Source organism: Lepidochelys olivacea, assembly GCF_965140295.1.
Source record: "Lepidochelys olivacea isolate rLepOli2 genome assembly, chromosome: 7".
Lineage (NCBI taxonomy): Eukaryota > Metazoa > Chordata > Testudines > Cheloniidae > Lepidochelys > Lepidochelys olivacea.
Genome location: NC_140417.1, coordinates 59,160,114 through 59,175,644, shown reverse-complemented (window position 1 = coordinate 59,175,644; position 15,531 = coordinate 59,160,114). Strand labels below are relative to the sequence as shown.

General features: G+C 44.5%; 1 protein-coding gene across 1 annotated transcript in view; it reads right to left on the bottom strand.

Moving 5' to 3' along the window:
• Window positions 1–15,531, bottom strand: part of WDFY4 (WDFY family member 4) — a 236,835-nt gene that overhangs the window by 103,708 nt on the left and 117,596 nt on the right. The window contains exons 37-39 of the mRNA XM_084634805.1: window positions 15,015–15,133; window positions 13,123–13,314; window positions 11,823–11,962 (exon numbers count right to left, since the gene is read on the bottom strand). Coding sequence (XP_084490931.1) covers window positions 11,823–11,962; window positions 13,123–13,314; window positions 15,015–15,133 — 451 coding nt within the window. The remainder of the gene's footprint in view (window positions 1–11,822; window positions 11,963–13,122; window positions 13,315–15,014; window positions 15,134–15,531) is intronic.

Sequence of the window (15,531 nt, the reverse complement as noted above, 5' to 3'; positions counted from 1 at the left end):
GACACACAGCTCTCTCCTAAAGAAACGTGATGTAATCGCAGCTCTGCACTTTGGTGCTTTCTTTAGAGGAATTATAGGCCCATAATACAATGATCCCTCTCACACACAGTACACTCCAAAGCCAGTAGCTCAGGAGAGGGGGGTTACAACCTAGGAGCAGTGCCAAATTGAGAGCCCAAGTGGCTAAGATCCTCTGTCTGGGCTAATTCTGAATGGTGTTGAGTGCTCTGGCCCTGATCCAGCAATGCACACCTTTGCAGATGAGCAGTCCCATTGAAGTTAATGAGACTACTCATGCTTATAGTGAGACATGTGATTATGTGCTTTGCTGAATCAGGGCCTCCAACTGCTGATATGTGTCTGCAACTTTAATTCTTTTGGGGGGGGTGGGGTAGGGGAATTTATAAAGCAGCTTTCAAGCCCACAGCACTTACATACATACAGCAAAAATAATACCTACCTCTTACATAGTGCTTTTCATCAGTGCATCTCAAAGCACTTTACAACAGAGGTCACCTCCATTTAACAGATGGGGAAACTGAGGCACAAGAAGGTGACATGACTTGCCCACAGTCACCCAGCAGGCCAGTGACAGAGACAGGAATAGAATCCATCTCTCTTGAGTCTCAATGCAGTGTTATATCGTTAGGCCCACTTCCCCTCAGGCAGCATAACGATCTCTAGGGTAGAATGTGGCAACAACCAGAACATTTAACAACGGTACTGGAGAGAGCTATTTCAGTCAAAGTTCCAGGAAAACCCTTGCTTTTATGAAAAGTAGGAGGGGAGATTTAATGTAGAAAAAAAAGTAGAGAGGACTTTGGTCATGTGAAAGAGATCTCACGTCTCAACTCATCTACTAAGTAAGCAAAAGAGCTGGTGGAATTTTTGTTTTCCTGTGGAAAATTTCAGCAAAAGAAATGTTAATTTTTGTCAAATTTCAGCAGAAAATGTGGACTTTTCATTTGGTTTCTAGCAACTGCACATCAAAAAATTTCAGCCCAAAACTAAAAAAAGTGTCAAAAACTGCCAAAAACCCAGTTTCCAGTCAAAATGTTTCAGCTTGAGGCATTTTGGTCCCCCTTTCTCCCCCCCCCCCCAAAAAAAAATTATGTCAAAACCCCAATTTTCCATCCAAAGGAAAAAAGTTTCAGCAGAAGATTTTCAGCCAGCTTTAGTAAACAGCTGTTAAGATAAAGTTAAACTAGCCACCGTTGGAACTGATTTGCCCACCCATAACTCGGGAGGGGAGACCAAGGCAGCTTTAACTTGAGAAAGACAAGGTAGGAGAGACAATATCTTTTATTAGACTGACTTTTGTTGGTGAAACTGACAAGCTTTCAATCTCCTGACATCACCTCCCCCACCTTGTCTCTCTCATATCCTGGGATCAACCTGGCTACAACAACACTGCAAACAACAATGGAAGATATTGTATGTAACTTGACCATTGCTATGCCTGATACTATTCTAATAGGGCTGATTTGACAGATGTCACATTTCCTATTGCTGGAAGGATCATTTCTCATTTGGCTTTTCTTTTTTTTTGCACATGAAAGTTTCCCAATCAGACCGTAGATGTCTAAGTAATGCCTAGAGATTTTAAAGAGGACGCGCTTAAATTGGATGGAAAATTCCTGTCCAGTTCTAGGTGAAATGTTTACGTAAATAGTATCGGCACCAGCTGTAGCAGTTTGCACCTGGATGTATGATTTCAATATGGAGGTGTGGATACCACCTCCTATTCCATTCTGTTTGGGTTCACTTACCATCCTGATCACACCACCACCTGAGTGCCTTCCAGAACTGCATGAAGCTACACGCTGGTGATTATTGAACTGATTCTCTCTTCGCTTACATGGGTTTTATCCCTGTGCAACCCTGATGACTTCAAAGGAGTTATTCCTGATTTACACCAGTAGGAAAGAGAGAAGACTCAGGCCCTCTCCATGCTTTATGACGGTTCAGTCACATGTTTTATGTTGGGGAGGAGGAAATGAAGATGATCCTCGCTGTAGACTTCACAGCCCACCAACTCTCTCTCTCCACACCCTGATCTGAATAGCACTTCCTGAGGGAAAGCAACATGGATTTGAGCTGGAGAAATAACGGCAAAGAATATTCCGGCCTTTGTTCAGCAAGATTGAAGAGGTGAGTACAGATTGCATCGCAGGAGAGAATGATTCCAAAGATACAGGCAAGGGCAGATTTACTGGAAATCATGGAAACTTGGGTGTGACCATGTCAGAATTACTCCCATGATTAACGGGCATTCCTGGAGTATCACTGAAGTTGATGGGACTATGCATATGAGTAAGAAGCATTCCTATGACTATACTGCAGGATCAGGACCGATGTACTGATTGTTTTGATGGGTCAGGAATCAGTGTATGAAAGTATGTAATGCTGTTATACATACAGGAAGAGTTGGTGTCTAGCAATGGATTGGCTTTTAAACGTGTGCACCAACTTATTTTACTGGGGTGTGTTCTGTTGTACTATTTGGACTGGGTGGTAGACAGCTTTGTGGGTGGAAAGGCAACAACTGTAGGGAGAGTGACAGCTACAGCTGAGGTAGCATAAGCATTTCCATTCTAGGGCCCCTGATTCAGGAAAGCACTGTAAGTGTGAACTTAGACTCACTCATTTCAATGTTAAGGGCTTTAGTGCTTTCCTGATTTGGTTCCCAACAGGACATTTTCAGGTTTCAGAGTAACAGCCGTGTTAGTCTGTATTCGCAAAAAGAAAAGGAGGACTTGTGGCACCTTAGAGACTAACCAATTTATTAGAGCATAAGCGAGCTGTAGCTCACGAAAGCTTATGCTCTAATAAATTGGTTAGTCTCTAAGGTGCCACAAGTCCTCCTTTTCTCTTTGAGGACATTTTCAGTTATTCATCACCTCAATCTTTTACTTATAGGCTGAAATCCATCACATTTGGTCTCAGTCTGGGAGTTTTGTGTTTTAAAAGTGTGAAGAGAAACTTTTCAGCCATTTCCAGAATGAAATAAGGAAAAATGCACTCCCCTCCCCCGGCCATTATAAAAACTTGGATTTTTCTAAACAGCTTTAGCTTGGTTCCTACATCACAGGGATTTCGTCCACTGGTCTGGGAAGCTGTTGTGCTTTTTCAAAGTTAGGAGAGTTTAAAAAGACACGTTGGGCATATGCACTGATTTTTGTAACACATGCAACACGTGCGCTTTCAATGTTCAACAGTCTCTGTGCCTGCTTCAGGGACTATTATCATAATGATCATTTATTACTTGTATTTCCGTAGCCCCTAGAAGCCAGTCATGAACCAAGAACCCCACTATGCTAGCCACTGTACAGACACAGAACAAAAAGTCAGTCCGGACATCAAAAAGTCCTTACAAGTAACAAACATACAAAACCCAGGACTGTACCATGGACAATTCACTTGCAAAAGAAAGGGGCTGAATTCCTCCATGGACAGCTCAACTGGCTCTATCACTCAGTCTAACCCCAGTGAAGGACGAATAGTTTTCCCCATTTTACAGAGAAACCGAGGCACCGAGATTTGCCCCAAAGCAGATAGCAAATCAGTGGTAGCATGAGAAATAGATTGCAGAAGTCCTGATGCCCGGTCCTCTGCTCTAACCAATAAGCCACATTTAAGTCTTGCGATCAGATTTCTTTTCTAGTGACTTGCAGGGACAGAGAAAGCCAGATGGTCAGTTCGTAGCAAAGGGCACATTCTATTATTCATCAGGTTACAAATGTCAAGTTAAAGGAAAGGATGGGTTTTTTTAGCACAAAAAGAGAGTTACTCTTTTTCACTAGCAGACACCCCCGTCACTGAGAGCTGTTGGCACGCTCTTATTAATCACAGCACTGTCATCACTGCATAGATTTGATTGTACGTTACACAGCCAAAACTCATTTAGCTTTTCAACAGACTGTAGCTCCAGAAGCTAAATGCTGCATGTAAGCCTTGTGCCTCGACCCTCTAGGAGGCTAATGCATACTGCCAACTGCTCCTAAGGATCATGGACAGATTCCTGGCATCACCAGTTAGCTGGGGAATAGCAAACTTAATGAGAAAAAGCCCCAAATTTCAATTCACCACATACACAAGGGTGGCTTTGCAGAGTTAAAAACAGAAGTATGGTGTCTGTGTTTGACCTTAGAGAACAGAACTCCAGAGCATACTGCACAGCTAAAAGCAGACAGCATGGAAGCAGCATTGACTTTATAGCAATAAAAAAATTACCTAGGAAATTAACACAGGTAGAAGTAGGCTATCTTCTAGTAGGCAGAGAACAAGCCTGGGGAACGGGACAGCTGGGTTCTCTAGTCCTGGCTCGATAATGACTTCTTGTGCGAATTTGGGCAAGTCGCTCAACCACCTTGTGCCTCAGTTTCTCCATCTTTAAAATGGGGATGATGAAACTGACCTTCCTTGGCGGGGAGCGGGAGGGGGGAGCGAGTCTTTGGCATTGCTAACAATAAATACAACCAAGTCTCCTGCTTTCCCATACTTGTACTTCCCACTAGATCCACCCTTGCTATTAAAAAGAGTAACTTTATATAAAATATTTCATATAAGCAGTGCTGCCAATAGTCACACCACTTTCTATTCAGGCTTTTACGCTGCAACTATCACCATGGTGTGTAAGTGCAAAAAAAATTCACTCTGGAACTTCTGGAGTTTTGCAAATTTAAATTCTCCACCTCACAACTCCATCAGTGAGAATCTGGCAGATTTCCAGCCATTTTCCTAGGGTCATGTCTGCACTGCTGGACCTATTCCCTATCTAGTTTCTGGCCAGCTCACTCATGCAAAATACTTCCCACCGCACATCTGCTTTCACCTCTGCTGAAACTTTGTATCTAGATCTCTAGACACACACATTTGAGTAGTCAGCATTTGCTGTTAAGCTTCTTCCTGCATGGAGAACTCTCCTGATCTCAATAAGGATCTGTTTTTATCTACACAAATATAAATTGTCTAATCTTCACAGCTTTCTGCCATTTGGATGTAAAACTTCACGAGAACATTGGCTCTGAATATTAGACTCAAACCCTGAAGCCCCTCTAAATCTGATCCAGTAATACTCTGTTGCTTAAAAGGAAAATACTTCTGGGAAAAAACCCAGAAAATATCCATTCAAGGAAATACTTTTTCATATGATGTGTGATTAAACTGTGGAACTCACTGCTACAGGATGTCATTGAGGCCAAAAACTTAATAATATTCAAACAGAGATTGATCCCTATATGGAGAACAGGAATGTCCAGAGTTATCATAATTAGTGATGGTAAGATATTAGAATGGATACTAAACTTCCTGCGTGAGGGCTTAAAACTGCTCTCTAATAGAGATCAGGATGTGACAATGTTGGTTGGGGGAGGGGTAGGTTATCTCTCATCTGCTGTTGTAGGGTTCTTGCACCATCCTTGGAAACATTTGGTTCTGGGCACTGTCAGAGACAGGATACTGGGCTAGACAGACCTCAGGCTGATCCTATCTAACCACGCTTATGTGCTTATAAATGGCACCTTCATTACCAATTTCGCATAAAAATAGTTACTTTAAAAGGATATATAGATTCTTTATATTTAAGATAGTATGGTGATTGGTTCCATGCGATGATAGATACATAGACCGACCTCTATTAATTCATAATATGCACAGATCTTATATTATTTCCCTTACATTCCTCATACGAAGGTGATAACTGAGCACAGTGACTTGGATATGTTTGTTTGAGAGGAACTAAAAAGTTTTTTTGTTTAAAGTTTCTTTAATTTTCTCCAGCTTGCCACAGGCCAGTGCAATTTAGCTGTGAGTCAATTATCAAACTAGACAATAATATTATAATGGGAATTGTTCAATATACATCATTAATAGCAAAGTGCCTGCTTTCATTGCAGGGGGAAAAAAGTTATGTTGCTATGAGCAGTTTTAAAATGAATATGAAATTCCACACTTCCCTTGTGCATTTAACGGCATGCTAATTTACATTTTAATTACTTCCTAAGAAATCAAAGCATTTGTTGACAGTAGAACATAATGTCAACTTCACGGTGCACTGTTGGTGGATGCTTAATGAACTTAATTAGATAATTAGTTATGTTAATTATCCTTCTATTACAAAGATAAAGATGTTACACAAATGATGCACTTTGCAAAGAAATTTCATAATTATATGTTTGCTTGTTTTAGTTTGGTTTGAAATAACTGAGAAAAGGCCAAACAGAACAACTGGTAAGAAAAATATTTGCTTTAAAGTGTTTTTGGTTCATCTACCCCCATCTTCAGTTCACACGCTTTGTAGGCTGCTATAATCAACAGGTTCCTTCTGCCTCTAAAATGTTCTGTAGAAATCAGCAGGTTCTCCATTTCAGTTCAAATCCCTTGCTCCCCCCCCTAACAGTATTTATCTCCTTGCTTGAGCACCTATATAGCTTACTGCTCAGAACAGGCATGCTCTCTTTCTGCTGTGGTGTCTCCAACACTGTTCGGGAAGTGGGGTGCAAACATCAACCCTGATTTCCAATCCAGAGAGGAGGAAGGACTGGCTTGTGGTTAAGAAATCCCTGGGATTCAGGATAGCTGGGTTCTGCCACTGTGTAACCCTGGGAAAGCTCCAGGGTCTTTCTGTGCCTCAGTTCCCCATCTGTGCAATGGAACGAACATTCCTCTGCCTAGTGGGGTGTTGTAAGGCTGTGGTGATGGGGGTATGTAGGTACCTAGCCAGAGGAATCAAAGAATATATGTGCCATAGTTACAGCAGTGCAATCTCGCTGAAATCAAGGGGCCCTGTTCTACCCTCAGTCACAACTAGGGTGACCAGATGTCCCGATTTTATAGCGACTGTCCCAATATTCAGGGCTTTTTCTTATATAGGGACCTATTAACCCCCACCCCCGTCCTGATTTTTCACACTTGCTATCTGGTCACCCTAGTCACAACCCTGCCCTGCCTCCACTGCTTGTGGGTTTAATGCAAGTGCTGATTACATTCTGTTGAATGCTAGGATCTAGCAGTCAGATTGAGGGGTGCTGGGTCATTGACCACACAGCCACAAAAGAGGTCTGAGGAGGGGCGGCACACTCTACTGGCTGCTCCCAGCATGCCAGAGACAGGCTCCCCACTGTGCTGCTTCTGCTCCACTTGCTGACGTGACTTCAGTACTAGACACCCCCCAAGAAGCAATACTGTGCCTGGCCCCATACACAAGAGTCCAAGATGAGTGAAGACTCTTTGCACCCTCTGTTCACCTCAAGCTCCCACAATGGCCGAGGCACAATCTGGCCCTCTCTACAGATGCAGTTTGGGTGTGCTACGTCCATCTGCCAGTGCAATTTTGCACCTTCCCGTGGAAGAGACTAAAAAATGACTAAAAAGCTAGTCTGTTTCTGCTCTTGCAGTGTAAGTAGCCCGGGCTCAGCTTAAGCTTTTTATTCTGCAGTTCAGAGTTTAAAAGATTTATTTTTCCCCAGCCCCTCAAGGCATCTGTGCCTTGGAGGGGAAAAAAAGAACATACACACTGAACTAGAAAAAGAATAAGGAACCCATTACAATTGTCTCTGTTAAAGGAGCCAAACAAAATTAATCAGCCAACATTAACCCTAAAATAAAATCTAAATATAACCCTAATACTCCTTCCCCCAACACCAAAATCCTGCGCAAGATGTGCTGAGGGTCAACAGACTGGCTGGCAGATCAGAACCCTGCAGGACCAAGCACGAGAGCCCTCGCGGCAGATAAGCTCTCATCCCACACTCCCCTCTGAGATGGCTCTGAAAGGCAGGAATGGAGCTAGACATGGGAAAATCCTTCCCCCTCTTCCAGCTGACAGATCTCAAAGAATCACATGGCTTGGCACAGCACTCCTGTGGCTCCTGCATGGTTATTCAGGCTTCCAAGTAGGAAAAATGGAGCAATTACCAGACTGTGCTCCTTCTCTCCCTCCTCCCACAAACGCCATCAATTGGCTTTGCAAACTCTTCTTTAACCCTGCACACGTTCTGCAACAGATGCACAGGAGCGGGGGGTGGCTAGTGGACAGAGCTGGGGCATGAATGAGAGAGCCCACCCAGCTTTTAGGAGAGTTGCTTAGCCTCTCTGTCCATTACAGTACCCATGGATGAACAGCCGGGCAGTGGAAACGGGGGGTTGATTCATTGTTTGTAAAGCACTGAGATCCTGGGGTGAAAGGTGCAGCAGGAATGGCGAGCCAGCTGGTGTAAATCAGCACAGCTCAATGGATTAGGATTACTTTATGACCAACAATTTGGAAAAAAAAAAGCTATTAGAAATGTATTTTTATTACATCAAATACAGGTACTTCTCCACCTTCTATTAGCTACATTCTGGGGAGCAGAGGAATGGATTTAATAACCCAACCAGATCCCTTTCATCTGTGGTTTCTGTGAGGTAAATCCTGAGGGGCTCACTGAGTTTTTACTGACTCAGGGAAATTTCCCCTTGATTCCAACAGGACTTTTGCTCAATTAGGGTCCACAGGACTTAGCCCTGAGTAAAAAGAAGCAGGAATTTTGTACTTGGCCCTAGGATGTTTGGATTTTAAGGTTTTTCCCCCTACTATTTAACCAGTAGTCCTACATTTTTTATCTTATCTTACCATAGGATTTCATACCACCTGCCCTCACCACAGTATCTGAGTGGCTTCCACATAAAACCAACGGGGCTCCATGGACTCCCTGGCTCTTACCCCTTTTCAAGGTCAAAAGCGCTTGGGGTAGAGATGGTTGTTCTAAGATTTTTCCCCAAGAAAGACAGGACAATACATGAAGGACAATCCCTTTACAGCACATCTTGGAACAACCAGAGTCTTTGAAGAAAGATAAGAAAACATAAAGTTTATAACCAACATTGTCAAACTGAGGTGCCTAAAAGTAGCAACCTACATAAAAACAGCCTGGTTTTCACAGCTGCTAAGCACCCCCAGCTGCCACTAAAATTAATGAGACGTTGCAAGTACTCAGCACCCTCTGAAACTAGGTCACTTTTATTTAGTGTCCAAATGTGGATTTTAAAGCATAACTTTAGGTGGCCATTTAAAAAGAAAAGGCCCTAAATTTGAAAATATTGGCCAGAAGTAGCACATATGAGACTGACAGGTTCGTTAACAATAGGCTTGGAATATGGAGAGTTTGATCTCATGCTTTATTTCCCCTTCATAAATAGAATGTAATCCTCTTGATTCAGACCCCCTGGGTGGAGACCTGACATCCTGACCAATTAGCTCTCCTGATTAAGAGAAGAATCTGAGCTTTTCAAGCAGCATGAAAAGACATAACACTATGCACAATATAGCACTGAAAACAAATGCAAGGACAACTAACAAGTGAGAATCCCTACATGTCATCCCCCTTTTTCCTTCTCCATAGACTTTATTTGGCAATAAGGAGAAAAGAGCAGAGGTCAAAATTTGATACTGAGTTCAATTCCACGTAACCCTAGGCACTGCCAGTATGCTGCCCGCTAAGCATCATTTCCATACGGTCCCAACTTGGCAGCAGGTATTCCCATTCATTAATATTTAGCTAAACCAGTTCTGGGAACTGTACCAAAGCAGCAGCCCTCCTGACCAAAGGCCAACTCCTGCCCACCTTACTCATGTGAGCAGTGCCACTGAAAAAGGTAGAGATGGGTCTGGCCACAGGAGTTATGATATATCTGCAACTAAACCATGGGTTCCATCCGCTGAAGTCAAAGGGAACTTTGCCAGTGAGCTCAACGGGGTGAGACTGCCAAAAGCACCTAAGTGAGTTGGGAGCACAATGATTGCCAATGTGATCTCTGTTTCTAACTCACTTAGGCACTTCTGAAGATTCCCCCATATACTCTATGAATGGATCCTGTATAGAGGGACTGTTGCAGGCTGCAGAGAAGCTTGGAGATCCATTTTCCCGCTTCTCAAGTAGGTCTGGCTGAAAAGTGCTGTTAACTCTCGCAAAGAGAAGTTGGAGGGAGAAGAACATTTGGAATTGTCATTTTGTGTCTCAATGCGAGGAGCAATTTGTCAGCGCTGCAGAGCTGTCAGTCGCTGACATGATAAGGAATAACACCGAATGAGTAATGTTTCCTCCAACCCAGCTCCTTTAATTACAAGCCTCTCCCTTGCAGAAGAGAGACAGAAGATGCAGAAACACCAATTTCATGCACTTGTGCCTGAATAATGTCTCCATGCTGCCTTTTCCAGATGGCAACCTTTTCACTGGAGGAACTAATGATGTGGGCATATTTAGGGAAAAACCAATAACGGAGTCTTTAACCTTCAACAGCAAAAAGCATGTTATACAAAATGTTCCTTGGGATACATTAACAAATATCAATTACATTGCTCACTGAGGTGTAATCAGCTGTAATAATCAAAATTAATTTTAAAAAATAATTAAACAGACCCCAGGGCAAATAGTCGGTGCTCTGGCAGCATGACATCACAGGCTACATGTGTACCTGGGAAGAAGTTGCTCGCTCTGTAACCAACAAAGAGATCTTAAGCAATGAGTAGGATGTTATTCAGAGAAACCTTGGTGAGTGCTGTGGTTATATGAGGGCTGCCATCTTGGCTGACACAGTGGGGACTGAACCGGGGACTCTACACAGCTAAAAGCATGGGGTGGTGCAGCTTGACGTAAGGAGCTCAGGCACCCCAGCTGGGGCTGTAACAGAGCCATCTCCTCTGCCAATCAGCAAGGGAGGGTAGAGACCAGTAACACACTCACCAGTGGATTAAATCCAGGATCTTAGGGGCTGGAACGCATCGCCCAGGATACCCTCCCAATGCACTGCACCCTGCCCTGCAGCATCCTCCATCACTCTATGCCAGGGACCATTTAAGAAGTGCTTGCTAACAGCCACTAACCTGTGCTCTTTACTGGTGATATGGACAAGTGTCCGTTAGGTGCTTGGAGGGAGCCATGACCCCATTATTGCTTCCCAGCCAGAGAAGATAGGAGTGCTCTGCTAACATGGTCCGATTCCAACTAATCCAGACTCACTCCTCTTGGGCAGCTGCATGGACAGTCTGGCTGTCCTTGTCTTTCCCTGAGAACAGCTGTGGAGCTGATGGGGTAGTGACATGCATGCCCTCTGGCCCCACGCCTGGTATACACACTCCTCCTCCCAGCCTGCCTAGTCCCCAAGGAGGGGCCTCCAGCGTGGGCAGAGGAGGAGAGGATAGTGCCTTGGAGGCAGCTGATGGGGCCCCCTGTACCACGTCAAGAGAGATGGGGTCCACACAGTGATCTAAACCAGAAGTAGCAGCAACACCTGGGAATGCCTCACCCCTCTCGTCAGTGGGAGAGTGCAATGTTCTATTCTTATTTTCTGCAATTAGGCCTCCATGCAGCAAGGTGTGTAAGCACACACCTAACTTTAAACCCACTGGGACTAATCAAAGATTAAAATTTAGGCGTGCAATTAAGCGTCTTGCTAAATGAGAGCCTTACTTGATTAAAAGCCTTTTAATAAAGAGATGTTACCAACAAAGAACCAAGCCTGAGATGAAAGGAGAGTCTAGAGGTCAACAACAAGACCTGGGCTTAAAGCTGGGTGAGGTTCTCTGACCTCTTCTATGCAGGAGGTCAGACAAGATCATCATGATGGTCGTTTCTAGCCTGAACATCTATGAAAGGAAGCTTAATGGTAATACAGATGCCTATAATTACTACTATACTTATCCCTATAATTATATAATTACTAACGTGATTCTTATGAGAACACCCCAGGCAATCTTAGCTGATGCCTCCTGAACCCAGCCATCCATCCCCCTAAGCTTCCGAGTGGGTGATGTAGGCTAATAATAGGGAAATAGAAATTACCTCAGATTTGCACACTGTTTCCTTTACATTCTTGCCAGGCATCAACCTCATAGCCGAAGACAAGCTTTCGCTCCAGGAACTGGGCTTGCTCTGGGACTGGGCTGGCATTGCTTTACTTTGGAGAGTCTTCTTCTCAGATGCTGTAGACCAGAAAATAAAATGCTTAGGAAGGAAAAGTGGACCCAGGTCTTGAGCATGAGTGGCAGGCTGGCATCTGCATGGGACATGACCCAGTACCATGGTGCAAACTGCACATGCTTTATCTCTGTGCTATCTCACTCACTCATCAGCATGTGCTTCTCAGGCCCTGTAGCCAATGGACCATGTACTACCTCAGACCACACGCTGTACAATTCTGTGGCCAAACATGGTTGCAACCAGCTTCTACTACAAAGCCCTATTTTAGTATCTCCATAAGCTTGGTGAGGGTAAGCCGCACCTCATCCCCACCAACCCACCTGTACTACTTTATTTCTAACAAAACTAATGGGGTCCAATGTACCCCAGGCATAAACTCATTGACCTCAAGAGAAGACACTGGAGGCAAATTAACCCAACGTCTCCAAGTGTCGCCCTCTGCAGAGATGGGAAGCACCATCAGGAAAACCCTTACAAGAGCTTCTCAGGCTTTTCAAATACTGAAGCGAATGTCAGGAATCACGTGGTCATTCATCTGCAGAGAAGCTCACTCTGCTTATCTCCAAATGTCTGTGGGTGAGATTTGTATGGGGCTCTACTCAGCCTTACTCAGGTTATATTCAGTCTGGTACTTATTCCTGGGGATGTAAGATCCCCTGGAGATGGGAAGCAATGGTGGCTTTGTGCCTTTGGGATTGTGGGCTGCTTCAGGGGGCCAAAATGGCCCCTGGCATAAATTAGAGCAGCCCTGGGGGTGCTCTAATGCACAGCAGCTTCCCAACTGCTGCTCTTCAATCTGGAGCAGCTCAGAATCACTGCAGTGGTATATGCTGCCAAGGCTCCCCCCTGGCCCTGGCATGGCCATTTCTGAGGAGCCCTATGCTGTGTGGTTGCACCAGGGGAATCCTCTTCCAACTCCTTGTGGCACCAAGCCAATGCCTGTACATCACCAGAGCAGTGTAAAGGGGATGCATGTGGGACAGAATCCCTCCTTCTAACTCTGGAGTTGGACTGAGAAAAAACAGAGTGAGGACCCAAGGTATCTGGCCTATGATGTGCAATGAGAGACTATAACTGAGGCGTCAGCATCCTTCCATTAATCGGGATGCTTCCTGCAATGCCTTTGCTCACTGAGGTAAGTGCTCCATTAAAGAACAGAGACCTATGAAGTGCTGCCAAGCCTTCGTCATCGTCTCTTCCCACAGAGGAGTGATCTCGGCTATCTTCACTTCCTTCTCTCTGTCTCCTGGCTTCACAGAGAGATCTATCTTGTAGGTGTCCTCCAGGGCCTGCCGCCTCTGAGAAATGAGCTGCTTCCAGATGACTTCGACTGTTTTCAGAATCTCTTGCTGAACTAGAAACCAAAGAGTTGTCAATGAGGAATGACCTTCTGTTTGAGAATGTGAAGTCAGCAGCGTAGGAGCCAAAAGTGCCTCTCTGTTATACTGGTGCCAATCTGAAGTGACTCTATTGAAGCCACTGGAGTTACTCTAGATTATCACCATTTTGTGCACTATCTAAAAAGGCATCTTAGCTTCACTACCAACTCCCTTGTGGAAAATCAATAGGACCTTTCTTCCTCCATATCCAACCCCCAAAATACCAGTGGGAGTAACAGCTGATTCAATCATGCATTGCTCTGGATAAGCACCTGATCAGCTGTCTCTGGACACTTAACATTTGAAATATAAGGTTTAAAGCACGTATAGGACATTTTTTAATCCTTGAGACAGCGTCAATAGAAATCCTGGCAGGATGTGAGCCACACATCAGGGACTGTAAAACTGTTGTGGCCATTGTGACTGGATATTCTACATGGAGATGCAGAGCTATTTTGCTGACTCACTCTGGAAACCAGACCAATTGGATCACAGCAGGAGTATAAAAAATTGAGCCTCTCTCTAAGGCAAAGGAGAACTCAGGGGAGGGTTAAATATTTCAGCTGGGAAAAATCCTAGAAATAGCCAGCTCTAAAGGAAAGTCAGGCTAGGATTTATGTTTGTGGTTATCTAAAAATAACAGGATACCTCAAAAGGGTGTGTGTGGGGGGGTATAATTTTGGACAATAACCTCTGATGTGAGTGCTCTGTGGAGAGCAGAGATAGCTTACACCGCCTTAAAGAGAAGCTGGAGTAAGTGAGCTAAAATAACCCCTTGTGAAATTTCCTGATATTTAACAAGTGTTAGACCAAGGTAGAAATTGCCGAGTGTCCTGCTCTCCCAGTTGGCTCGGCTGCCAGACTGCTGGTGCCCAAATGCTGTCACTTTGCAGGAACAACGGCAACTGACAGCGGGAGGCTCAGAAATGTCAATTTTAATTAAAAGCTTCATTTCCCAGCACAGACCCCTTTCTCGCCCCTGTGCTGGGAGAGGGGCAACTCGCCGTGGGAGGCTCTGGGGGCTGCTGTGCTGAGCAGAACGAGAGTGGCAGCTCTCTCAGAACAGGGAGCCTTTTAAAGTAAAGTAAATTGCACAGAAAAGCTTCTTCAAATTCCCAGTTCAGCGCAGCAGCCCACGGAGCAGAGTCACCCCTCTCCCAGCACCGGGGTAGGGGGAAGGAGCTGCGCTGGGAAATGAAGCTTTTAATTATAATTGGTATATCTGAGCTTCCTGCTGTCAGCTGCCATTGTTCCTGCAAAGTGAAAGCATTTGTGGCACCACCAATCCTCATAGGGGTTTGTGTACTATAGAAGGCTTACTGTACCCATTTCACAGATGGGGAAACGGAGGCACTGTAAGACTGCCCAGCATCACAGCAGATCTCAGGATCACAACTGGAACTAGGACTGTGGAGATACTAACTCCTACTATCATTCTCTGACCACCACATCACAGTTCCCTCTGTTCTCTGAGGTAGCTGTTACACAGCAAAATATCGTCTTATTTCCGTTGTTGTATGCAGTGTTGCTGTAGCTGTGCTGGTCCCAAGGTATTAGAGAGACACCTTGTCTTTCCTATTTCCAAGCACTCGTCAAAGTTGCTTGAAAGATCCCTTTAGACCCACTCCTTGTCGTGCTCCTCTGGGGACAGTGAATTCCTTCGGTCATACGTTACCATCACCCGCAGCAGCGTGACTGTCCCCTCTTTCCTTCTCCTCTTCACTTGGGGCCAGGAAAATTTGGCGATAGGAAGCTAGTGTTGGTTTTGCATCCACGCCAAACCCTTCTGGATAGCTGGAGCAAACAGAACAACAGGCAGCATGAGAAACCCAGACCCCTTCAGCATCCCATCAATGCGAAGAATACGAACACTGCACACTCCAGGGATTTCCACCTAACCTCTTATGTTTTATTTACTCAAAAGCCAATATTCCCCACCCTCTATACCTACAGTAATCAGAGCCCACAGCATTTTTCATTTGTAGTTCTCAAAGTACTTTAAAAAGGAGGTCAATAACATTAGTCTCATTTTACAGATGGGGAAACTGAGGCACACAGAGGCACAGTGATTGGACCAACATCACCTAGCATGCCAATGGCTAAGCTAGGATTAGAGCCCAGATCTTCAAAGTCCCAGTCCAGTGCTCTACCCATTAGGCCACATTGCCTCCCCTCCTGTACTTAAGGTAGGA